At 36.3% G+C, this 27,571-nt stretch overlaps 1 protein-coding gene across 1 annotated transcript; it reads left to right on the top strand.

The window, feature by feature from the left end:
* Positions 1-1,687: 1,687 nt before the first annotated feature.
* Positions 1,688-27,534, top strand: LOC127835252 (Na(+)/H(+) exchanger protein 7-like). Its single transcript, XM_052361588.1, has 24 exons — positions 1,688-1,862; positions 4,922-5,418; positions 6,077-6,118; positions 9,822-9,890; positions 10,129-10,210; positions 10,572-10,599; positions 10,879-10,988; positions 12,142-12,217; positions 12,711-12,781; positions 13,071-13,182; positions 13,613-13,694; positions 14,053-14,148; positions 14,523-14,644; positions 14,803-14,885; positions 15,216-15,344; positions 16,064-16,156; positions 17,343-17,411; positions 19,946-20,055; positions 21,677-21,736; positions 22,066-22,142; positions 22,711-22,814; positions 23,766-23,780; positions 25,136-25,348; positions 26,261-27,534. The coding sequence occupies exons 1-24, from the start codon at positions 1,839-1,841 to the stop codon at positions 26,345-26,347; spliced, it is 2,451 nt and encodes an 816-aa protein (XP_052217548.1). The 5' UTR covers positions 1,688-1,838; the 3' UTR covers positions 26,348-27,534.
* The last annotated feature ends 37 nt before the right edge of the window (positions 27,535-27,571 follow it).

Genomic DNA, 27,571 nt, shown 5'->3' on the forward strand with positions numbered 1-27,571 from the left:
TTTGTCCCCACTCTCGTGAATCAAATGAGTCCCGTTCTGAGAATACTGGGCTTAATGCATGTGCGTACAGTGTCGTCCCAGATAAGCCCGTGTAGTCCGCACAGGCTAATCATGGACGACACTTTCCACTTTTATGACATTTTTTTGTTTAAATTTCATTTAAACGAAAAATGTCATACAAGCGGAAGGTGTTGTCCCTGATTAGCCTGTGCGGACTACACAGGCTAATCTGGGACGACACTTAACGCACATGCATTATGTCCAGTTTCCTCAGAACACGACTCAATTTCGGTAATAGACAATAATAAAATAGCCCTGCTTCAATCAGAGTCAGGGGAAAATTGCTGTACATAGAATAAAGAAAGATATGATATAACAACCAATTACTACACATGTAAGGCCGGCGATAGAGCCTGCTATCATCGGATTAACAGACCAGCGTTCTAGTCATGGGGACAGCCGGCTCGGTCGATTAAAATGTACAGCATATTTATCTCATGGCTTTAGCAATGCTAGTGTGTACGCGTTATACATTGATACAAAGCTATCCTGACGGCTAACATGCGAAAAATGTATTGTAGTATCGTGAGTTATTATAGGTCATCATATACTAAATATTTTACTTACTGTATTTAATTCAATGTATAGCAACATTTAAGTGTAAATAAATGCAATATTTTGCACATGGACCCATCGTAACCATACAATTTGTCGATGAACATTCAAAGCCAAATCGATTAAAGCGATAAAAAAAAACGTATGTCATGTAAAAGCCTAAAATAACTCAACATTAATCAAAATCCAATGTTTTTTCCTTTTCCTAGTGAAATGAACCCCGTTTTAGAGTATGATTCTACTATATTCTGAATCTCTATTATATATCGGTTATTTAGAAGTGAACACATTTGCTTGTCCTATCAATATATCCAAAAGATAAAACCAGAACAACTGTCTAAACTGCAAAACATGCGAGTGAAAATGTTGATTTATTGTGGATGAGACTTAAATAAACTATTAAACTATTTATGAAGAGAAAACAGCTCTACAAGACCCAATTATTTAGTATAATGTAACCTACATGTATAATAAAACCTAAAGTGCTAAAATCGCAAACATCTGCCTTTTCTATCATTATGAACCTGTTTCAATGTGCATACCATAGTTTAGATCGATCATTCGTATAGAAATGCTTGAAATGTTCAAGAGCAAAAACCTTTACCCTAATAATACGCATCCGTCAAAAATAATGAAAGAAAATTTGCCCGTTTTGTCAAAGACGAAATAAACAAATGTTAAAACGCGTATATGGCTTATTTAAACACGAATTGGTGCGCTTTGAGATGCATAAGACTTTTAATTTAGTTTGTTGTAATTTGTCCTGACAAGCAGTCTTTTCTTTAACATCGTAATGGTCGTTATATTTATGACACACAAAGCATTTTTCCCGTGAAACTTACAAAAACGCTCAAACCCCACACAACAGGTTTTTTTTAGTAAAGCGCAAACTGGATTAGCTTCGTTTCTGCCTACTAATTAGTGACCACGAAATGTATTGGCGGCTCAAGCTCAATCCAACTTAAAAATGACACAATCAGCTTAACTGTGAAATGGTGCATGGCTTATGCCAAACCCTGAACAAACCGGATTCTTATGTTTGTTCAGTCCCTCTAAATAGCCGACGCGATGTAGAACCCTTTAATAAGGCCATTGGTCGAAGTGATGTGTACATCGAACGGTCATATAATACACAAAACTGCTCGTTGGAGTGACTTTTTCAACGTCTATACATATTATTAATATAATTGCAATTTATTAACCTATATTGAGAGTGGACGGAAATGGATCTGCTCTGCTGGAAAGAGGTTTGCATATAGATATAGAATTGTGTGCAAGTGTATTTATTGCGATAATACTTTTATGTTTCAGGGCTGTTCGAACATTTTAGTCCGATTTTCAAGTGTAAAAATTGTGACTTATGTTTAGACATTCTCATTTATATTCTAAATATTTTTTGTATGTTCAATTAGTAAGAATATACGAATAAATTAAATATGTTATTCATGGCATTCCCGTGATATTTTGTCGAAAACCATTCCAAGTATTTGTCATGCAGAGTTAAAAACGTTCATAAAATCCAGTTATTCACACTTCAAAACATCTGCACATAACATTGTCGGATTGTGCCACACGACTTTACGATGAATATCGAGTTCTTGATGCCTTTCAAAAAAGACTCCTAAAGATACTGGTAAAAGGAAATCAAGCCGAAAAACCATTTCGCCATTAATGGAGGACAGCACGTGGAAATCGAACAGCGCGGGATTTATCGAAACAGCGAAACTGAATATTAAATAACTTTACCGAGTGTTCTCGCACTACAAAACCAAAAATGGTTGAACAATAATTTTATGACGAGATAAATGATTTTAAAATACTGTGATATGTTTACTGCATGAATCAAACGATCGAAAAAGGCACAATATAGTCCATTATGGTTCAAAATATGATAAAACAAAAAGAAAAATGGTTTGAACCTTTACAATCTTGATTTAACAATGTCGTTATCCACCTAGTTTTCAAATCGAAATTGTACAGCCAAGTTAAGGGTTGATTTTGCTTATAAGAGCTTATAACCTTTGTACGAATTTCATTACAAAAATTCTTAGCGAAAAAAACAACAACAACTGTATTGTGTTTGCATCTGCCAACAACATTTGGACGTATAGACAATAACATGTTATAGCAACAGTTTTTTACAGAAAATATGAGTGGTCAATTTTTGAACGCACTAAAAGCTGTGTACAGCTGCATAAAATTATTTGTACAGTATAGAAGTTCACTGTCTTGCTTTGAACCTAAGTTGGACAAATTCTTTTATTACAATGTAGTTTCATTTCTTTGCTGGAAGTGAAAAAACTCTGCATTCTTGAATAATGGAAACACATAATGCTACAAAGTATATCCAAGGTTTAATTTTCAACATTACTGCATAGAAAATACATTTAAAAAACCGATTTACTCGATATCAAATTTATGTTTTCAGTTTTAAAAAGTCTCGCTTTGGGAAACTTAGTTAAATTGCGAAAATGTGTCCCGGATTAGCCTGTGCAGTCCGCACAGCTAATAAAGGTTGATACTTGCGTCTTTGCTGGTATTTATCGATGAAAGAAAGTTTCTTCTACGTACAAATCTAGTCTAGGCGTAAAGTGTCGCATCTGTTATCTGCGTCGAAACTTTACAAACATGCATGCAGAGTTATATTAAAGTGTTACCATTTGATTACAATGGTAATCAAATAAAGGAACAGATAGCGCTTTTTATTTTATGCTTTCCGGTGGTTTATAGAGAAATATCAGTGAATTAAAACTGATAATTTCACTGTTTCAAACAATGAAAATTATCAGTGAAAATTATCGATAATTTTTAACTGTTTATGTTAAATGACATCATTTTTTTGACGAAATGACGTCATTTTCCCAGCGAAATTCTTTCGTTAAACTCTTTTACAATGTATATAAACTGTGAAAAAAGCATAAAATAAAAAGAAAATTTGTTGGGTTCGGTGGAATATCGATTTTAATTCACTCGTGATCATATAAAATATATTTTCACTCGTGGCTGCGCCACTCGTAAAAATATTATTTTCTATGATCACTCGTGAATTAAAATCGATAATGCACCGAATCCAACAAATATCCTCTTATTTATTTCGTATAGCAATTAAAAATGGCGGTTGCTTTACTGTTCACACAAAAAATCTTTGAATTTACACATGTTTATTCATAGGTAATTGTTCAAACATATATTTTACTTGGGCCGCCTTATCCGCGTAACTTTGACACATTCCAAAAAAGTGTAATAAGTATAATTATATGAATAAACAGTCTTTAGTTCAAATGAAACAATCATTTAATTACTATATTATGCAATGACGAACCATTCCAATAGCACTTGCTAAAACATTGCTATACACTACATTGCCGCATACAGCCATTCAGCTTTAGTTTGACATAATCTAAGCATAGTATCATTACGTGCTGTTATGGAAATAAATTCGCACCCTGAAGACATGTCTATTAATGCTTGAAAGAACAAAATGTCGGGTTCTATGTTTGTCCGATAGACATTGCATAAAATTGCGTGAACGATTGATTAAAATCTTTGTAACACAATCAGAGCGAAACGGGCAGGCGAAGCGGACCGGTTAAACGCCGATTGGACCCAATATAAACCCTATCAATATAATCCGTTTAAAAGATTACTTTTCTTAATTAAAGCGGATATATACGATGTTGTCAAATATTTATTTATTAATATAAAATGTGTAAAAATTTATTATACATATATTTCAATATGATCTAAAATAAAAGTTTAGAAGAACATGTGTCGAAAAATGCTAAATAAGCCAGATATTTAATTCTGAAATCGAAAAAGGCTGTACAGCCGAATTCGCCAGCATGTATATCATGCATGTACGATGTGAATCTAAATTTAGTTTAACGGTTCATTTGAAATTCCTGCAGCGATATCGATTCATACGACACACAAACACTTACTAAAAGACGAATGCATCCGTTATTGTAGGAAAATAATTACGAATTATCTTCGTCACAATCGGCTCAGGGCCCTAATTTGTATTTGCTGTTTTTTATGAAATTCGTCTTAAATGTATCATTTTTCTTGCATATTGTGTGTTATTATAACATATTTGTATCAATATTTTACAATTCAGCACATATAAAAATCGTATATACCCGCTTTAACGCGTTGTCTAAAAAAGAAATGTTTACTAACGTGCATGCAAACACAAGTTCCAATGCTTTTTTTATTTTCGAATTTATCTATTTTTATATTTAAATGCATTTATTAATATGTACATAACGGTCAATTCAAATACGCTCTATGATTCTGCCACTTTCAGATGCGCGCGTCCACGACATGGCACCTGTCCTGTTTTTTGCTGATCGTCTTTCACCTTCAAGCATCTCAACAGTCCGCCATCGATGTCGCCACCTCGCTGTCTAACAAGAGCACTACTTCGAACTCGGCAGAACCGGAAGTAACGAACCAGATAGGCACGGAATCTAGCTTCGAAACATCAACATTTTCATCATCGTCGTCTTCATCATCACAATCGCATTCTTCATCATCCTCATCTACTCCATCAAGTAATAACACCAACAGCGCCACTACCGTTGCAAAATCTAAAACGGAGCCTTTAATACAGGATGACGGTCCGGAAGTGGTCGACCTGCACGACAAACACGGCCAACATGGGGACTCTGTCCCCCTGGCGCCTATACACTTTTCGCACGTGAAATACGCGCTGGTGTTCTCCGTAGTCGTAATCGTCGCTGGACTCAGCAAGATCCTGTTCCACCACTCCCACTTCCTGTCATCACGAGTCCCCGAGTCATGGTAAGATCGCGTTCAACTTTTTTCACAGTCTTGCCGGGAGCTACGTTGCCCGCTTTTAACCCATTTATGCCTAGCGTCTAGAAAAAAAAGGCATTGGGAAACAGCGTATACCCAGATGAGACGCCGCATGATGCGGCGTCTCATCAGGGTCTGCACTGTTCGCTTAAAGAAATTTCGGTAAAAAATATTCTAAATGCAGAAATAAATATACTAGACATCCCTAATTTTTTAAATAAATTGATCCAATTTAATAGGATGGTAGAGTCCACTAGGCATAAATGGGTTAATTAACGCAAAGTGTTATAGTCTCGTAAGCGGACAGAGTAGCACCTAACCAGACTGCGCGAGTTTAACTTAAGACCTCTTTCGCATGGCACTGCTTACCTGTTGTCATGTCTACCGCCAACTGAAAGCATTTTCAGCGTCAACAGCAGTCACCCACGATTTATTCCGTTAACAGTTTTTTTTTGTCATTTTCTATGCAAAAAAAAAACAACAAACAAGCATACATGGATGCATTTTAGTTTTAGGATAATTTTGCTGATTTGTTTAAAAAACATTGTTCATATTATTTACTTATCAACAATTCCTTTTCCTGAAATGCTAATTTATTGCTAATACGAATCCCATTCAATGAAGTGCTATTTTTCTGTTTCAGTGTTCTCATTGTAGTCGGCATCATATTCGGTCTCATACTGAGGTAAGCCGACGTAGATTAAAACTACTATACGACCAAGAATGCTAGGCCGGCTTTTTCTCTCGTACAGGTTACAAACCACTTACAAAATGTCGAAAATATTTGTTGTATATGATTATATTAGCTCATCTATTTTTTGAAAAAAAAATGAGCTATTGTCATCACCTTGGCGTCGGCGTCGGCGTCGGTGTCGGCGTCGGTGTCGGCGTCGTTGTCGGTGTCGGCGTCGGCGTTCGATTAAGTGTTGCGTAAAGGTCCACTCGCAGTGCTAGTGCATTCAAACTTGGTACACTTACTTACTATCATGAGGGGACTGGGCAGGCAAAGTTAGATAACTCTGGCTTGAATTTTGACAGAATTATGTGCCATTTTTATACTTAGAAAATTAAAAAATTTGGTTAAGTTTTGTGTTTAGGTCCATTTTATTCTTTAAGTATCAAAGCTATTGCTTTCATACTTGCAACACTTAATAACTATCATAAGGGGACTGTGTAGGCAAAGTAATGTAACTCTGACTGTCATTTTGACAGAATTATGTGCCCTTTTTATACTTAGAAAATTGAAAATTTGGTTAAGTTTTGTGTTTAGGTCCACTTTTTTTCCTAAAGTATAAAAGCTATTGCTTTCATACTTGCAACACTTACTAACTATCGTAAGGGGACTGTGCAGGCAAAGTTATGTAACTCCGACTGGTATTTTGACGGAATTATGGGCACTTTATACTTGAAAATTTGGTCAAGTTTTGTGTTTTGGTCCACTACCTCTAAAGTATCATAGATATTGCTTTCATACTTGTACCACTCGCATACTATCATAAGGGGACAGTAAAGGACAAGTTGCATAACTCTGGTTGTCATTTTTACGGAATTATGGCCCTTTTTTACTTAGTTACTTTGAATATATGGTTACATTTTGTGTTTAGATCCACTTTACTTCTGAAGTATCAAGGCTATTGCTTTAAAACTTCACATACTTTTATGCTATCATGAGGGTACTGTACCTGGCAAGTTGAATTTTACGAAGACCTTTGAATGATCTTTACTCTAAAGGTCAAATTATTAAATTTTGCTAAAATTGCCATAACTTCTTTATTTATGATTAGATTCGACCACAATAGACTCCACCCAAACCATCCCCACGCCCCCCCCCCCCCCCGCGAATCCCCCCTCACGAATTTCCCCTCAATCCCCCCCTTATTTTTTGTTTGATGAAAGATCATCTAATAAATGACCACACACCCTCACATTAAACCCCACCCCACCCCCAAAAAATAATTTTTATGCCCCCGGTAGGATGTCATATAGCAGTTGAACTGTCCGTCAGTATGTAAGTCAGTTTGTCCGTCCGTCCGAAAAAAACTTTAACATTGGCCATAACTTTTTCACTTTTGAAGATAGCAACTTGATATTTGGCATGCATGTGTATCTCATTGAGTTGCACATTTGGATTGGTGAAAGGTCAAGGTCAACGTCATCCTTCAAGGTCAAATGGAAAATTTATGGTGTCTGTCCGTCAGAAAACTTTAACATGGCTATAACTTTTTCAATATTGAACATAGCAACTTGATATTTGGCATGCATGTGTATCTTATAGAGCTGAACATTTTGAGTGGTGAAAGGTGAAGGTGAAGGTCAAATGTCAAATATATGGCGTCTGTCCGTCAGAAAACTCTAACATGGGCCATAACTTTTTTAATATTGAAGATAGCAACTTGATATTTGGCATGCATGTGTATCTCATGAAGCATTGAGTGGTGGAAGTTCAAGGTCAAGGTCATCCTTCAAGGTCAAGTTCATCCTTCAAGGTCATTTTTTTATATTCAAAGCGGCGTTCTTATGAAGCTGCACATTTTGAGTGGTGGATGTTCAAGGTCAAGGTTATCCTTGAAGGTCAAAGGTCTTTTTTATAATTTCAAAGCGGTGTTCTCATAAAGCTGCACATTTTGAGTGGTGGAAGTTCAAGGTCAAGGTCATTCTTCAAGGTCAAGGTCATACTTCAAGGTCTAAGGTAAAAAAATAATATTTTCAAAGCGACGTTATCCTGAAGCTGCACATTTTGAGTGGTGGAAGTTCAAGGTCAAGGTCATCCTTCAAGGTCAAGGTCATCCTTCAAGGTCAAAAGTCAAAAAAATAAATAATAAATTCAAAGCGGCGTTATCATGAAGCTGTACATTTTGAGTGGTGGAAATTCAAGGTCAAGGTAATCCTTCAAGGTAAAAAAAATCAAAGCGGCGTTCTCATGAAGCTGCACATTTTGAGTGGTGGAAGTTCAAGGTCAAGGTCATCCTTCAAGGTCAAGGTCATCCTACAATGTTAAAGGTAAAAAAAAATAAAAAAATTCTAAGCGGCGTTCTCGTGAAGCTGCACATTTTGAGTGGTGGAAGTTCAAGGTCAAGGTCATCCTTCAAGGTCAAGGTCATCCTTCAAGGTAAAAAAATAAAATAATTCAAAGCTGCGTTATCATGAACTGCACATTTTGGGTGGTGGAAATTCAAGGTAAAGGTAATCCTTCAAGGTAAAAAAATAAATAAATGAAAGCGGCGTTCTCATGAAGCTGCACATTTTGAGTGGTGGAAGTTCAAGGTCAAGGTCATCCTTCAAGGTCAAGGTCATCCTTCAATGTCAAATGTTAAAAAAATATATGATTTCTAAGCGGCGTTCTCGTGAAGCTGCACATTTTGAGTGGTGGAAGTTCAAGGTCAAGGTCATTCTTCCAGGGCAAGGTCATCCTTCAAGGTCAAAGGTCAAAAACATATTCAAAGCGGCGTTATCATGAAGCTGCACATTTTGAGTGGTGGAAGTTCAAGGTCAAGGTCATTCTTCAAGGTCAAGGTCATCCTTCAAGGTCAAAGGTCAAAAACATATTCAAAGCGGCGTTCTCATAAAGCTGCACATTTTGAGTGGCGGGTGTTCAAGGTCAAGGTCATCCTTCAAGGTCAAAGGTAAAAAACCCATTTTTTTTCAAAGCGTCGCAATAGGGGCATTGTGTTTGGCTAACACATCTATTGTTTTTTCTAAACATGGTTAAAAAGCACAAATATTTATTTTTATTATTTTATTTTTGAAATACCGTCCAACCATCCCACCCAAGAATCCCCCCCCTCCAAAAAATGCATTTTTTTTGCATTTTTGGAAGATAATGTAATAAATGACCACACCCCCACACTATACACCCCTCTCCACTCCACCCCTCCCTCCTTTGTGATTGAAATTGAGATAGGTCCCTACACCTTTAAAAAGAAAAATAGATGAGCGGTCTGCACCCGCAAGGTGGTGCTCTTGTATTTATTTGCACGTTGAACATCAATGTAGAAAATAAATTATAACCGACTTTCATAATCTTTGAAGATTTTCAACAAGGAGAAGTAAGAAGCCGCGTATATGATTTATTTTTACTGTGTTCCATTTTTAGGATCAACGTATTCAGAGAACAATTAAGCTACATTGTATTTTAGATCTTGTTTATTTCTCATGACGTCATCTGTCTTTACTGAACTAACAACAAAAGCTAACATGTATTGCTATATATTATTAGTTACACGGCTGTATACTTCTAAACCCGTAGTATAACGGGTAATACATTTATTTAATTTATGTTGAGCTCGGGTGTGTTACACAGTCAGCAGATTACCATTGTATTGTATACATGTACATGTATTGCAATAAATCGTCTGCTGATCCGATTCTAGCTGCGCTTTATTTTGCAGATTTTCAAACGCCTCAGAAAAGATAACACTGTATGAACCGCACGAGTTCTTCTTGTATCTGCTTCCACCGTAAGTACGGTTTTGACATTCTCGGATCTGCATGTTTATGTGTACATAAATATAGAGCTATACAATTTTTATATAACAAAATAATAAGTATAACACGTTTTTTAAACATTGAATTTGCGGGTGGATTGTCTTTATTCGATTTGCAACTTGAAAACATAATTTTTAAACGTGTACTACGTAATATATATTGAAATAATCGCTAATCTCACTTTAAAAGTATGCTTATTTCCTTTTACAGCATTATATTGGAATCGGCATTCAGTCTACACGATCGAACGTTTGCTGACAACATCGGTGGAGTTTTGCTGTTTGCAGTAGTTGTAAGTACTCACATGACGATAGTGGGGTTAATGAACAATTAAATGCTAGTTATTGTGGTTATGTTGATTATAACGATACTAATCTAATGAAGAAATATTCACCAATCTATTTTTTTTAAGCATAATGTATAGACTTAGAACAAAGAAAAAGACGTCGAGGGTATGGATATATGCATGCTACCACTGATGATAACTTAATGTTTCACATGAAGAATGATGGAAATAAAGGCAGCCAACGCCAATATTGACTCAAAATAAATCAATTGTTAAATATTTTAATTTAAAGACTTTTTTATTTTTCATCTTTGAATTTTGATGTTTATACTGGCCAAGCAATAACGTGATTATTTTGTTGTTCCAGGGGACAGTTCTGAACTGCTTCTTGATAGGTAAGTTAAATTAAAACATACCTGTTTTGATGTGTATGATCTATTCATCAAATTGATATCGGAAGGTTATGCACACAAACATATATTTCAGGCAGTAAGTTTCATATTACACAAATAAAAATGCTTAAACAATGTTTCATTGATTTATTCTATGTTTCTGTTACTAGCATAAAACAAGGATTAATATTTGTTTATTTCCGCATATTGAGGTTCGCATTTTGGCTTGTTTAAACAAATCGTGAGTATTCATAATTTTCCGTTCATTATATGAATCTTTAGGCCCGTCCCTATGGGGTCTCTACCAAGTTGGCGCGATGGAGGAGATCGATTGTTCTTTTGTTCAGATTCTCGTGTTCAGTGCTTTGATTGTTGCCGTCGACCCAGTAGCGGTAAGTTTCTATTTGACTAATTAGTGTAAAACACTCATAAGACATATCTGTTACAGATACAGTACAAATGTTTCACTCGCATACCTTCTTTGAATAACCCTTCAGGCTTGTACGGCATCCATACATTTGTCACAAAGCAAACACGTACAGGACGATGTAAACAATAATTTTGTAATGGTTACTATCTTTAACATATTTTTCTATACATTAAAATAACCCATTTCTAACAAAACCATATTTTGTTTTCGTGTCTATTTCAATTGATTTATCTACGAAATTATGAATGTTTTGTATTAACTTAAACGCATGTTGTTGTCGAATATTAAATTTAATGACATACGCTTCACTCGCTTAAGTACGATTAAACCAACATGTATTATTTATAGTTAACCCATTTATGCAAAGCGTCTAGAAAAAAGGACTTGGTAAACAGCGTTGACCCATATGAGACGCCGCGTGATGCGGCGTCTCATCAGGGTCTACGCTGTTTGCTTAAAAGAATTTATATAAGAAATATTCTAAATATAGAAATAAATATACTAGACATCCCTAATTTTGGAAATAGATTTATTCAATTTAGAAGGATGGGAGAGTCCACTAGACATAAATGGGTTATGTGCAAATTGGAGTCGATAAAAACGATAGTATTACGATACATACGCCACATGTTCATGCTGGAAATACTCTTAAAAAGGGGGTGCAATGTTTGCGCGTAAAGTGACGTCACAGATTAGCCTGTGCAGGCTCATCAGGGACGTCACTTTCCACTTTTATAATATTTTTCGTTTAAAGAAAGTCTCTTTTAGCAAAAATCTAGTAAAGACGGAAAGTGTCGTCCCTGATCAGCCTGTGCGGAATGCACAGGCTTATTTGGGACGGCACTTATCGCACATGCATTAAACCTCCTTATCACAGAGCACCAAATATATACTGTACAGTCATTTTTATTCGTTGGACATTTTTGTCAAGTTTGTGGGTTCGGCAATCAACGACTTAAACACAAACACATAGGAACATTTTCAAAACAAGAAGTACACAAATTTTTAAGCCGACGAATGTAAATCGTTTTACAATAATAAGGCGAACAACCTTATTCAATTAGTAAGGATATGTGTTTGCTCTACTCGTCAGGTATTCTTTGTTTACACTTCAGGTGCTGGCAATATTTCAGGAAGTAGGGGTGAACAACACACTCTATTTTCTCGTGTTTGGAGAGTCCTTGTTGAACGGTATGTTAACGGATCAAAGAAGTCGTGACACCTATGCATCGCCACAAAATATAATTGTTGTAATTGTGCAATAATGTGTTTTAGTTTGTTTAGTTTAAATCTTTTTATTTTAGCTCGATTGCATCGAAAGCATCAAGCTTATTTAAATGCCCTCGAGTCCGTTTTCTGGTCAGAATCATTACTTGTTGTCTTTGGGGGATTTATTTAGAACGCTCCCACAATTAGGATCGAACCCATAACATCCCGGTCGCTATGCAGACACCAAGTTCCAATGTCACTGGCAGTTTAAAATGAAGCGTAGTCGCACTTTGTCATATTTCAGCGTCGATTTCAACTGTAGCTATTTTATTCTTTTTTACATATCCACTACTGATGTACAAGGTCATACTGTATATTTAATGAGATGCCATGCAAATATGCCCGTTCTATTTTTCTTTTATTTAAAGTAAATGCATTGATTTATGTCAGTGACATGTTTCAATCAATTTTCCAGACGGTGTGACGGTCGTTTTGTATAACGTGATGCAGGTCTTTAACGGGTTCGAAACTATCTCCGTTGGCCATGTACGTATATGGTCCATAAACCTTAAAAAAACTCAAAATCATAGAATATTTCTTACAAAATTTTGAAAAAATAAAGTTAACGCATAAAAAATAAATTTCCCTTATGGCAATAGCCAAAATTTCAACGCTAGATGTGGTTGGGTAACATAGAATTAACAAGATACAAAATGCTCTCTCTCTATATATATATGTGTGTGCGTATCACGGCCAAGGAGTACAGCAAAACACTGAAAATACACTTAAATATGACTTCAAACATTTTAAACAAGCAGAATGTTTTTTATTTCAGATGTTTTTGGGCGTGGCCAAGTTCTTTATCGTCTGTTCAGTGGCCACTCTGATTGGTATCGTCTGCGGACTGATTGCCTCGTTCTTGACAAAGTTTACTAACTCTGTTAAAGGTAAGACTAGTTGTTACCATAGTTAGTGCCTTAGTTTCACAGAATGAAAGAACTATAAAATCAGCGACTTCAAATGTTTACACAGCGATAGAATCATGAAACTATAATTCTTTTAGTACGGATTTACAGAGATGTATTTGTGCTTGTTACAGATCGCTTTCCGTTAGCCCTCCTATTGTTCGCGTTTATTCGTGTATCTTTCAATGTATTGTATACATGTATTACCTTTCTTAAAAAAATGCTCTTGTTATTGGTTATATATTTGTAATTTAGTTGTTGAACCCATGGTTGTGTCACTTAATATACTGATTGGTTTGCACTGACCATACAATATTGCTTATCGTTTGTTCTCATTTGTTGAAAAAATTATTTTGTAACTTTATAACTTTTTGAAATGCAGTGATAAGATATGTGATTATCTGTGTTCCAGTTGTTGAACCAATGATTGTGTTTGGCTTTGCCTACATCTCGTACTTGCTTTCCGAAATGTTCCAATTCTCCGGAATCGTCAGGTAGTCAGACGCCCTATTTAATATGTTTGATACTGCGACTTGATATGATTTCTTATAACATCATATATGGTATAATATTTTCATGAATAATAATGAGAATAAGGTATTACATTAATTATATAAATTAAAGCAACATTAAAGGCATTACGAGACAAAGTCCTGAGTTTGATCATGGCATCTTTCCGAGATAGAACCTTCCTGTTCTTAAACATATAGCGCAAATAAAGAGACAATACTGCGAGCATCATTCTGCTTTCAGCGGTTACTTCCCTTTCCTTATCAGCAATTTCTATTTTTAATTTAATTGATGTTTACACATGATGAACTTAAACTTTATTTCTTATAATTATGATTTCAGTATCATCGCGTGCGGCATAGTTCTAGTGCATTATGCTTTTCATAACGTGACAAAAAAGTCTAGAATGGCGATCAAGTTCGTCTCGAAAGTGATGGCGTAAGTGGACTTCGTCTTTCAAATATTATAGTTAATAAAAAATAAAAGCTCAATCAATAATAAATGACGGAATCAAAACCCTTCAATACAACTTCTTAATTTATTACGTTTAGGAAACTAGTAGAATAGACGAAATTGTCTTTTCCCCCCACTTTAATACCCTTTGTATTAAAATGAAGTCCGTCCTTCACATAATTTTACTCTGGCATCATTTGGATTTCACACAAGAATTATAGCTGTGATATTCGCTGGTTCGATGATTGGTAGTATTTTCTTCATAATACATGATGCGGATGTTTGTCTTTAGAAATAGCTCTTTTCTCACTACTTTTGCTTAAATGCTTGACAAATCGCCCGTCTTGCATGTTTTACAGAAACGCTTGCGAGATCATTGTCTTCATGTTTATCGGGTTCGTTACCGTGAATCAAACTCATGACTGGAAATCAGGATTCATTCTATGGACCACACTTTTGTGTATCGTTTACAGATTCGTAGGTGAGTGGATTTGAAGTGGTCTCTCCATAAGTTGCATCTACATCTTCGATTTTAGTTAACAAATCTCATGGAAAAAAAAGGCTGAAAATGATTTATCTATGCGTTAAAGAAAGGAAAATAATTGATAGTATCGTAAATTGTTATTTCTTGTTTTTCAGTAACCTACTCTCTATCCTACCTCGTCAATCGTTTTGCATCAACTCGGGTCCGGAAAATTAGTTACGACGAAATGTTTATGATAGTAAGTAGACATATTACTACTAATTCTTCTTAAAACTTACATGTTCTACTTACAGCTGCTTACTTTCTACTACTACTGCTAAACTACTTCTAATTTTACAACATCTATTTATACCACTACTACCACCAATTCCATCACCAATAGCATAACCACCAACACTTCCACTTCTACAACTTTTACTACTTCTGCTCCCACTACTATTACTTCTTCTTGTTTGCGACTAATTACTAATTAATAATGATAATAAAATAAAAGTTTGAATATTTACATGAAAACAAAAGTAGTGCTTACTGCTGCCCATTCATCGGTGATACGTTTGCCTTTTTTCAGAGCTACGGCGGACTTCGTGGAGCCATTTGTTTTTCACTGGCCGCTTTAATCGACGAGACCGCGATTCCGGCGAAAAAGCTGTTTGTTACCGCAACCTTGTTCGTGATTTTTTTCACAGTGTTCGTTCAGGTCAGTAGATTTTATATATTATCATTACCATAATACGTGTTTTTGTGGCTGCTTTCCCCTCATTCCTCGTCACCATCGACTTCTTCAACTTTTTCGCTTATTTATAATCATGATTGTCGTCGTTTGTCTTCTTTTTAACGCTTACCTCATCGTCGGCATCGTTATTTTTATGCCCCCGGATCAAAAGATCGGGGGTATATTGTTTTTGGCCTGTCTGTCCGTCTGTCATTCATTGTGTGTGTCCCAGAACTTTAACCGTGGCTAAAGTTTTGTCAAAACTTTTTGAATATTGAAGATAGCAACTTGATATTTGGCATGCAAGTGTATCTCATGAAGCTGCACATTTTGAGTGGTAAAAGGTCGAGGTCAAGGTCATTATTCAAGGTCAAAAGTAAAAAAAACACAATCCAAGGGAAGTAATAAGCTTTAAAAGGGAGATAATTTCTAAACCTGACAAATTTTTTATTTGAAATTTAATTTCAAAGCAGCCCAATAGGGGGCATTGTGTTTCTGACGAACACATTTATTGTTATTATTGTCATTATCAGTGCATCATCATAATCTTCATTATCAAAATAATCATCATCATAATCATACTCATCATCGTCGGCATCGACGTCGTCACCACCATCGCCATCTTCATAACATCGTCACCATCGTCGTCGTCGTCTTCACCCTCATCATTCCCCTAACAACCAGAAGTCTTACTTTTATTTCAGGGCGGGACCATCAAATGGCTCACGAAAAAGTTTCGTATTTCATTGGCTGACACTAGCAAGGAAATGCGCATCAATGAGGAGCTGTCATCACACGTACGTTCAACATGTGGCATCATAGTATTAATATGTGTCTTGTTCTGTGAAAATTTGGCAAAATGCATGGGCGTAAAGTGTCATCCCAGATTAGCCTGTGCAGTCTGCACAGGCTAATCAGGGAGACACTTTCCACATAAACTTGATTTTCGGTAAGGAGGAACTTCTTGAAACTCAATATACCATAACAGCGGAAAGTGTCGTCCCAGATTAGCCTGTGCGGACAGCACAGGCTAATCTAGGATGACACTTTACGCACATGCATTAAGCCCAGTTTTCTCAGAACAAGGCTCATATTATCCTCAAAATTGAGTTCCTAGCCATACCGCTATTTAAACACGATTTCTAAATGAATGGTATTTTTTTTACAAGACTCTTTCTATGGCCTGCATGCTACCAGTGTGTTTTAAAAACGCAGTATGCGGTAATTTTTTATTCAATCTAAATAAATCAGTAATGAATTAGCTAACAAGTCCGGATAACCAGGGACATTTTACAATATGACAGCCATATTGTATTGCACAAAGAGCTGATAACCGCGAGTTTAATATTTTAGAGATAACTCGTGGACATTCAGTAACAGTCCGATTGTAATCCCGAAGTAGAAAGAGCAATATTTTGAACTATTGCTCTAATCCGCAATGCCAAGAGCTGCATTTAATTTTTTTGCACTCGATGCCGAGGGATCATAATTGAATGGCCTTTTCCTAAATGAAAAGAAACTTTAATTACTTTCTTATTATAAAAAATGAAAATAAAATTTATTAGTAATATTGTTGATTACACACCAATAAGATAATGCTATACCACGCAATATTGCCCGCTTGTTTAAATACAATTTGTTGTAAGAGTGCAATGTGCGTAAATATAATCTATATAGTGAAGTTGGTTATAACTGGTGCTATCAGACCCTCGATTGTTATAAATTCCTATTTATGTATTAACTATATAATTATCAATTTATGTGATATTTTATTGCTACGAATTTCAATGGATTGATCGTCTTTTTGTATATTTGTTTAATGTGTGACCAAAGGCATGTATTGGCTGATTCTGCATATCGCATCATTGGTGCAAAAAGGTACCATGTGCCTTGTAATTTCAATGTCACATTGTACCATTTTTTGCATCCAGGGGTGATAAAAACTAAACCTGAAAATGTTATAATTTCGTTATTTCCCAATAGGTATTCGATCACGTATGTGCGGGTATGGAAGAAATCATGGGCTACACCACCGGTCAACATCATTTGAAGGTAAGGCAAGCCGTTTGCATACCCATGACGTATTATATAGAAAAATATAACTGAACTTTATCGTTTGATACGAAGCGTGCTCTGTGAATAAAGGGGTTGAATGCATGTGCGTAAAATGCAGTCCCAGATTAGCCTGTGCGGACTACAGGCTTATCAGGGACCAAACTTTTCGCTTTTATGATATTTTTTGTTTCTTTCAAGGAAGTCTCTTTTTAGCAAAATATAAGTTTAGGCGGAATATGTCGTCCTGATTAGCCTGTGCGGACTGCATTAAACCCCTTTATCACAGAGCACAATGTCGTCCCTGATTAGCCTGTGCGGACTGCATTAAACCCCATTATCACAGAGCACAATGTCGTCCCTGATTAGCCTGTGCGGACTGCATTAAACCCCTTTATCACAGAGCACAATGTCGTCCCTGATTAGCCTGTGCGGACTGCATTAAACCCCATTATCACAGAGCACAATGTCGTCCCTGATTAGCCTGTGCGGACTGCATTAAACCCCTTTATCACAGAGCACAATGTCGTCCCTGATTAGCCTGTGCGGACTGCATTAAACCCCTTTATCACAGAGCACAATGTCGTCCCCGATTAGCCTGTGCGGACTGCATTAAACCCCTTTATCACAGAGCACAATGTCGTCCCTGATTAGCCTGTGCGGACTGCATTAAACCCCTTTATCACAGAGCACGGCTCATATAAACGTGTTCAGCGAAACAACTTCCATGAACACCCAATCAATTGCTGAACACAACGTCATAATGTCATAAAAACAAACCCATTACAATTTGCTGATGTTGTTTCTCTATTATGTTTGCAATGCTAAAAAGCTTCTAATATTTCGACGTTGTACTGACACATTTTTCTCTATAAACTTATATAAATGACAAAAGTGTGTATGATGCTGCAGTAAATATCTCTCTATAGTGTATTGAATCTTGAAAACCACTGTTTCGTTTTTACAAATTATACCGTTTCTTTACTTCATTCAATCCGAATAACCAAGAATATAACAACCTAGTTTCACAACATTACCCTTTCAAAACATATGTGAACAGTTGAAATGTAATACTTTTTAGCTCATCTATTTTTTTAAAACAAAATATGAGCTATTGTCATCACCTTGGCGTCGGCGTTGGTGTCGGCGTTGGTGTCGGCGTCCGGTTAAGTTTTGCGTTTAGGTTCCCTTTTTCTCAGAAAGTATCAATGCTATTGCATTCAAACTTGGTCCACTTACTAACTATCATGAGGGGACTGGGCAGGCAAAGTTAGATAACTCTGGCGTGCATATTGACAGAATTATGTGCCCTTTTTATACTTAGAAAATTGAAAATTTTGGTTAAGTTTTGTGTTTAGGTCCATTTTATTCCGTAAGTATCAAAGCTATTGCTTTCATTCTTGCAACACTTACTAACTATCATAAGGGGACTGTGCAGGCAAAGTTATGTAACTCTGACTGGCATTTTGACAGAATTATGTGCCCTTTTTATACTTAGAAAATTGAAAATTTGGTTAAGTTTTGTGTTTAGGTCCACTTTTTTCCTACAGTATCAAAGCTATTGCTTTCATACTTGCAACATTTATTAACTATCATAAGGGGACTGAGCAGGCAAAGTTATGTAACTCTGACTGGCATTTGGACGGAATTATGGGCCCTTTATACTTAGAAAATTGAAAATTTCGTCAAGTTTATTTGGTTAAGTTTTGTGTTTTGGTCCACTTTTCCCCTTTAGTATCATAGATATTGCTTTCATACTTGGAGCACTCGCAAACTATCATAAGGGTACAGTAAAAGGACAAGTTACATAACTCTGGTTGTCATTTTTACGAAATTATGGCCCTTATTTGACTTAGTAACTTTGAATATATGGTTAAATTTTGAATTTCGATCCACTTTAATTCTAAAGTATCAAGGCTATTGGTTTCAAACTTCAAATACGTTCTTGCTATCATGAGGTTACTGTACCTGGCAATTTTACCTTGACCTTTGAATGACCTTGACTCTCGAGGTCAAATTATTAAATTTTGCTAAAATTGCCATAACTTCTTTATTTATGATTAGATTTGATTATACTTTGTTTAAGATCATCTCACAAATGACCACCACACCCTCACACTTTACCCCCCCCCCCAATTTTTTTTGAAACGGTTAAAAAAACACAAATATTTATTTTTATTATTTTATTTTTTAAATACCGTCCAACCATCGCACCCAAGAATCCCCTCCCCCCACCCCCACCCCCCACAAATTTATTTTTTTTTTGCATTTTTTTTCGCATTTTTGGAAGACAATGTAATACATGTCCACACCCCCACACTATACACCCCTCTTCACTCCACCCCTCTTCACTCCACCCCTCCATCCTTTGTGATTGAAATTGAGAGTCCCTTCGCATTTAAAAAGAAAATATATGAGCGGTCTGCACCCGGAAGGCGGTGCTCTTGTTTAATAATTGCTTTGAACTGTATTCTCCCCCATAGCCCACTGTTACACGTCTATATTTCCATTACATGACGTCACTATGTCTGCAGGCCAAGATATACCACTGGGACGATACCATCATTCGACCGATACTGCTGCGGAACGCCACGTACACGGAGCTTGAGGACATATCTACTTACTACGAGAAACTGGTGATGAAGTAAGTGTTATGACAACGCCACTGAAGTCACCGTGGTGTTGTGGATATGGTGTCCGCCTAGCGATCGGGAGGTCACGGGTTCGATCCCGAATCTGGGAGCGTTCTCTAGATCTTCTTAACAAGAAAGCTTCTTCGACATACTTTGGGTCATTGTCTGTTCGAAACTTGCTTAAACGTAGTCTGCGTACTGGTAAGTCTACTACGGGGTACGGAAAATATATGACCGGATGCTTTTTACACTTATGTTTTGTACCGGGGTACATTGAAGTTTAGAGAAGAGTACCCGGGGTTCTTTTTAGTAGTACCTGAGCCGACAACGACCAATTGAGTCTTAATTGGCTCTTTGCGCAAAACGAAAAATGTGTGATGAAATAAGAGTACCCGGGGTACTTTTTAGTAGTACCTGAGCCGACAACGATCAATTGAGTCGTAATTGGCTCTTTCTGCATAACGAAAAATGTTTGATTAAATAAGTAATATGAGAACGCTTATTCCACAGTGAGATGCCCGCGCTGGGTATTACGTTAAACGCTCCTTTCACACCTGAGATAGTGCTTCTCAGCATTACTAAATTAAAGTGGCCTTTTCACAGATTTTGGCATATTTTGAAGGTTGTCATTAAATGCTTTATATTGATAAATGTAAACATTGGATCTTAAAAGCTCCAGTAAAAAAATCAAGAATAAAATTAAAGAAAGGAAAAAAGTGGCCGGTACTGGCTCGAACCAGTGACCACCGGAGTCCTGGAGTTAGTCTGAAGTAAAAACGCATTAGCCCTCTCGGCTTTTCCGCCGGATATACACAGTTAAGGTATTTTAAACCTTATATAAGCAATCTTCGTAGTTTCGTAAATTTAAACGACAACAACAGAACTCTCCAAATTATTCAATCGTTTCGCGTTGCAACGCTTTATAATTTTTAGGTTTTCAAATCGTCAAAAGATACATATAATGGCTATATTGGACTATGGTAAATGTTCAGTTATACTGTTTCCTCACAAATATCATAACTAAAACGAAAATTTGCGAATCTGAAACAACTTTTTTCAATTTTGGTCAATTTAACAAACCGTGAAAAGATCCCTTTAAGGGATGAAATGAAGTTAGTGTAATGAGAACGCCTTTTCCTCACGGCTTTATGGTCTCAGTAATTATGCCGGAAAGGTGGCATTGAACTGAAAATACTAGAAAATCTGCGTCGTAATGTGCTGGCACAAGTGGTGGATTTATTTAAGTAATTTAAGTAAGGTGGATGGGAGAGTGTTGTTCATCTTCTTATGAGTTAATGTCAATAACTACAAATAACCGTTGTTCTAACAAAAATACACAATAACGGATGTTAAAGTAAGCATTACGAATACACATGCAATTGATGGGATTATGCAATTGATGTGATTATGCAATTGAGTGGATTATGCAATTGATGGGATTATGAAATTGATGGGATTAAGTATATTTACCATTTACAATTTGGTCGTTATGCAGCAATTGTTAACGATGCATTGATGTATACACGTGTTTGTCCGCACAATGTCCGGATTGCAACAGTTTTGGAACAAAAATTAAAAGTTATCACACAAAAATATTATAAATATTTTCTTGTACTGGCATTATGTTTTCAGAGAACACTATAAGAATCTGCAGTTGAGTGGAGCGAAAATACCGCGAGTGAAGTCATCAATGTAAGTTACCATGGTAAAAAATCTAAAAAATATGTTGAAGTATGGGAGTCAAACACATGTAGCTATTTTTTAAAGTCTCAGCGACTTTTAGGCGGTAATTTAACTTATGCATATTTGAGGCATTACTGGAGACGTTATTGAGCAGACAATATTTATATTGAAACCTGGTTTAAACTTATACTTGTATTTAGGAAAATATACCGCAACATGCATTGCATCGAGTTTAAGTAAATACAATATACTGCTAAATAGACAACACGTGTAAATAGTGTAAACAATTCTAGTTATTTCAGCTATTCTGAATATAGCAATTTTCTCTTGTGTAACAGTCGCCGTCTTGATAGCACACTTGCGCTGGAAGAGTTGAAACACCATGCATCTGAGCTTGGGTCGACAGAAGCTCTACGTAAGTTTACCATCATCTGGTAGAGTAACATACCATACATCTGAGCTAGGGTCAACATAAGTTCTGTGTAAGTTTACAAGAATGTGGTATGGTAACATACGATGCAATTTCCAGCTCAACATTCACTTAATTTTAGGCGTTCTTTATGTATATTATACAAATTATAAAGACCATGAATTTCTATTTGGACCGTGCTCAGTGAAAAAAGGGGCTTATACATGTGCGTAATGTGTCGTCCCAGATTAGCATGTGCAGTTCGCACAGGCTTATCAGGGACGACAATTTCCGCTTTTATGATGTTTTTTGTTTCAAAAAAGTATTTTCTTAGCAAAAATCAAGTTTAGGCGGAAAGAGTCGTCCCAAATTAGCCTGTGCAGACTGCACATACTTATCTTGGACGACACTTTACGCACATGCATTAAACCCCCTTTTCACAGAGCGCGGTTCATCTTTAAACGTTTAGTACTCCGTTACATCTTTTGTATTACTTGGTCGTAAAACGGTTTTGATAAGGTGACATTTTTCGAAGCACGAAATAAACGTCAAAAGAATAATAAATCAATTTCAGACGACACTGTTGCAAGACGAGAACAGGAAGTACAAGAAGAAAACAGACGACATGGCGACGAACACCACAAATTCTTTCCACAAACGCTGCGTGCCGCTTCAAGCGTAAGTTATCTCACGAAATGGTTTTGTTACTTGCTCTGGAAACACCGGACTTTATGCAGTCTCAAGAAAGACATGTTCCTTGTATGGTATTGTTCGCATAAGGACCTGTCTTCCTCATATAAATGATCAACTATGAATACGTAAATACAATGCGTCAGCGTTGTTTGTACCTACAGATTTGATTGGTTTTCCATCCAAGTTGTTGAGATCCGCAAAACACGTAATAGAGCTTGTGTTTGACCAAGACATTTTTGTTGTTTTATATGGTGTTGGTAAGTTCCAGTAAATGAAGTTTTATATGATGAGCATTAGACATTCATTTTCTTAATGACGAGAATGTTTTTTTTGCTTAAAAGTCTTAAATAAAGCTATGATTTTCTCTTAACGCGCGTGGTATGCGATGACATATACCCGTCATAAAGTATTTTGTTTCTCATGTTATGAATTGTGTTTAAGTCATTCATTCGTTTCACTCTTATAACTTCATATATTTTTACCTAGAAGTGAAAGAACTGATATTTATTGTGATGCAGTATAGAAGCTGAGAACGCAGTCAATGGTATTGATAAACGTTTTTTTACGTTTTTTACGTGAGTCACCGAATACAAGAATGGACTAAAACTATTACGTTTACCGTTGTATATGTGCCGCGCTATGGCGCAATGAGGCTCATTTAATGTGCATAAAGTGCGTCCCATATTAGCCTGTGCAGTCCACACCGGCTTATCAGCGACCACCCTTTCCACCTTAATGGAAGTTTTTGTGGAAAGGAATTCTATTCCAAACGAAAATCTCGTTTAGACCGAAAGCTTCGTTCCAGATTAGCCTATGCCGGCTATACATTCTTCACATGCTAATCCGGGAAGACACTTTAACGCATTAATGGTCTTGACCTTGTTACCTTCCATATCCTGTTGATATTTGTTTTTACGTTTATTTTTTTCTTTACAGCGGCTACATCGAGCGGTAAGTTTTCCAAGTGTTCTGTTACCTATTTGTTGTGTATATAACATGTCCCCTTTAATCTAACGTGTATATTATGTGTTACCTGAATGTGCCTTATGTGAAAATTGTTACAGAATAGCGCTCTCCTTTTTACATGTAAGCTTTTTAGCTCGGCTGTTTTCGGGGAAAACTCGGGGTATTGTCATAGCCAGCTCGTCGTCCGCGTCGTACTAAAACCTTAACATTTTGTCAAGGTTTTGATTATTGGCTCTAAAATCAAAGTGCTTCAACCTACAATTTTGAAACTTCATATGTAGCTGCACCTTGATGAGTTTTACATGCCACTAGGTTACTAGGTTAAAGGTCAAGGTCACTGCGACCTCCAAATAATAAAAAAATGACAAGCTTTCATTTATTTAAAACTGCACCCGCAGCCGTGGCACACGTTATGCGGTGCTCTTGCTTATGTTTCCTAGCGCTGTACTCTACCAGCCAACATCAATATCTTCTCAATGTTTTGTTGTTATACGTAAGAGCAGGAATGTCTATAATAATTTAAGATCACCCATTTATGCTTATTGGACTCGCCTATCCTTCTAAATTGCATCTATTTATTTCCAAAATAAGGGATGTCTGATATATTTATTTCTATATTCAGAATATTTCTTACAGAAATTCCTTAAAGCAAAGAGCCAATGCCTTTCTCTAGACGCTAGGCATAAATGGGTCAAATAAATTGTCCTTGCAAAATAACGTATCACATGTGCATGTCATTTGGATAAATTGATGTACATGAAACACGTTTTAATATAGGAATATCTGTTTGTTTTCGGTAATTTAGATTCATCTTGATTCTTAATGACAACATAACATTGTTATTAAAACACAATGGTATTGCACGTGTATGAAATAACTACTGGAATATTTTAATAAACAAATAAACTCGTGCAATTACTCAATGTTTCACCACAATAACAAATATTTAACAGCAACAAACAAACAGACAAAAACATAAGCTATCTGCGTGCTAGATCAAAATCGATTCCCCCTCCTCCCCCGCCCACTCCTCCCCCTCCCCCTCCTACCCCGCCACCTCCCTCTTACCCACCCGTTAAACATATTCCACTCAGAAGCAAAGTGAAAATGGTAATATGCAAACAACTTAAAACCAGAACAGCCTTCGAGTAACTCGCAGCCTGTTCAGGTTTAATGCTGTTTGCTGGTCATCAGTATCTTAGGGTCTGATATGACGCCTTTAAACTTGAATCTATACAAAAAAGTCTTAAATTTCAATTGTTATTGTAAGGGACTGAACACATGTCAAAATGCGTAACTATGTGGCAAAAGGTTTATCCCCACTCTCGGCTCGTCCACAGGTTCACGATAAGAACATCACGGCGTCGAACGGTAACGCGTCCAGAATGATCAACCTCTTGCGCAAGAAGCATACCAAGAACAGCATGTTGAGCGAGATGCGCGAGAGGAGTGAGCAGGGGGATTCATTCAAACCTGTGGCAGCGGCTCCTAGCAGCCTCTCCTTAAATAGCGACGGTAGCACGACGTATGAAGAAAACGGGAAATCGAGTCATGTATGTTTGAACTGTTTGTAAATATTAAACATGCGTGCGCATTTCCGTTTCGTTCAATATTGTATTGAAATGAATCCTGATTCGTAATGACAATCTGTTTTTACCTCTTTTAGCTTGATGCCCGTGTAGTTTCCCAACCCATCTAAATATTTAGAATTTCGTGATTAGACTTCTTACAAGTACATTCTTTTGCTGGTCCCTTGTTGTTGATTTTCTTTTGTCGAACATATTGCTTTTACCTCCCTCGCTGTATGCGTCGTCGGGAACTTTAAACTGCACTTTAGAATTTTCCATTCAACTTGGTGTAATCACTATGCCATTGATATTTTATAGATATGAGCTTCTATATGTGCGAAAGGGTTTTATGTATAAGCGTAAAGTGTAGTCCCGGATTAGCTGGGACGACACTTTCCGATTTCACGGTATTTGTCATCAAAATGAAGTCTTTTAGCGAACATCCAGTAAAGTGTCGTCCTTGATAAGCATGTGCGAACTAATCACGGAGACATCAACCGCCATGCATTTAACCCATTTATGCCTAGCGTCTAGAAAAAAAGGCCTTGGCAATAAGCGTAGACCCATTTGAGACGCCGCATGATGCTGCGTCTCATCAGGGTCTGCGCTGTTTGCTTAAAGGTATTTCTGTAAGAAATGTTCGAAATATAGAAATAAGTATGCTAGACATCCCTTATTTTGGAAATAAATTGATCAAATTTAGAATGATGGGAGAGTCCACTAGGCTAAAATGGGTTTACTTAGATTTCTGTGAGCGAGTCTCAATTATGATCATTCAAGTACTTTCTGTTTGCTCGCCTGTGACTCACAGCTCTATCCGTTACATTACAGGTTGTGTTCACAGTTCTATCCGTTACATTAGAGGTTGTGTTCACAGTTCTATCCGTTACATTACAGGTTGTGTTCACAATTCAGGACACGTTGTCTGAAGAAGACGAGACCAAGGGAGATCATGCATACACGAACGCGACCTTTCACTTTTAATTTGTAAAACTTCACAATGTTCATGTGAAAATTGAGCCATAAATAGTCATCTACGAACGGTCACGTGACATTTGAGCTATAAATAATGAAACTACTCACATTATTTTAATACATCACGTTTGTCTTGAGTACGCATGTATTCACCATGTTTTAGGCCAAAACCTTTGATTTTATGAATTTATAAATTGAATGTCTAACTTCGGATTTTTTATATATATTTTTAAAATCTGTGTGCCTCATATGTTATGAAACTGATTTTATTACAAATTACCGGTTAGAAAGATTTTAAATCGTACAACTGCTTTTCAATACGTAGTACATTAGGGGGATACAGGAAACGCCAGGGATGTCCAGTCCGTAGACGCGCTTTGCAAAACAATATGCAAGATTCACACTTGCAGACAATTTTCTCACCAAATGAAGTTTTGCATGCGAGTTTATACCATCGAATGTTTAGTATTACAAATTTTATGTTCATTTTTTAATTAAGACATTTTATAACATCACGTCTTTTATTTATAGCTGTATTTAAATTTTGTCTGGAGAAAATCTCGAAAACTAAATGAGCCATAACTCTTGCTTTCGTTTTTCAGAGAGTTATTGCCCTTGATTAGTTGTTATACTTCAATTTCGTTCGAGTTTATCGACAACTTTTTTAAGAAGTTCAGCTCTGAACTTATTATCTATGAAGACCTCATGCAGGAGGTTGAAGTGTATACGACTCATTACTATTGCTTTAATCATTTCAGTTATTTCTCCTTTAAACGTTGATGGTGATATTTTTGCATATCTCGATAAAATGAAGTATTGGTATACCAACACATCGTTCATGCATTATATAGCATATCTTGTGTGTTCTTTGTTGACAAAGCAGGGGTGGTCCTCAGACATATTATGATTTGATCTCATATCTGTTTTTTTATTGTTTTTAACTATATGCTTATTTTGAGTCGTTTTTATTCATAACATTTTTTTATATGTAAACTTTGTAGAAAGTGTATATAACTTCATAAGACATACTCGAAGACATTCGTGGTATGGGTTGTGATATATTTTTATATTTTGTTTCTTTGTTTTTATTTTTGTTTTTATGTTTGTTTTTAGTTCTTATATTTGTAGATAGGGTTTTATCTGAAAAGCAATCTGCTTTTGTATGATTGCTTTAACAGATATAAACTATTTTGAAAAAAAAATGTGTTTGTTGCGTTCTTTTTTGGATTTTTT

This window comes from Dreissena polymorpha, chromosome 6 (genome assembly GCF_020536995.1).
Source record: "Dreissena polymorpha isolate Duluth1 chromosome 6, UMN_Dpol_1.0, whole genome shotgun sequence".
NCBI classification, from domain to species: domain Eukaryota; kingdom Metazoa; phylum Mollusca; class Bivalvia; order Myida; family Dreissenidae; genus Dreissena; species Dreissena polymorpha.

Bases quoted from the DNA above. Each gene is read 5' to 3' on its own strand.
- LOC127835252 (XM_052361588.1), top strand. From the start codon at position 1,839: ATGGATCTGCTCTGCTGGAAAGAG. The intron at 6,119-9,821 runs GTAAGCCGACGT...TTTATTTTGCAG, and splicing joins ATATTCGGTCTCATACTGAG to ATTTTCAAACGCCTCAGAAA. The intron at 16,157-17,342 runs GTACGTTCAACA...ATTTCCCAATAG, and splicing joins ATGAGGAGCTGTCATCACAC to GTATTCGATCACGTATGTGC.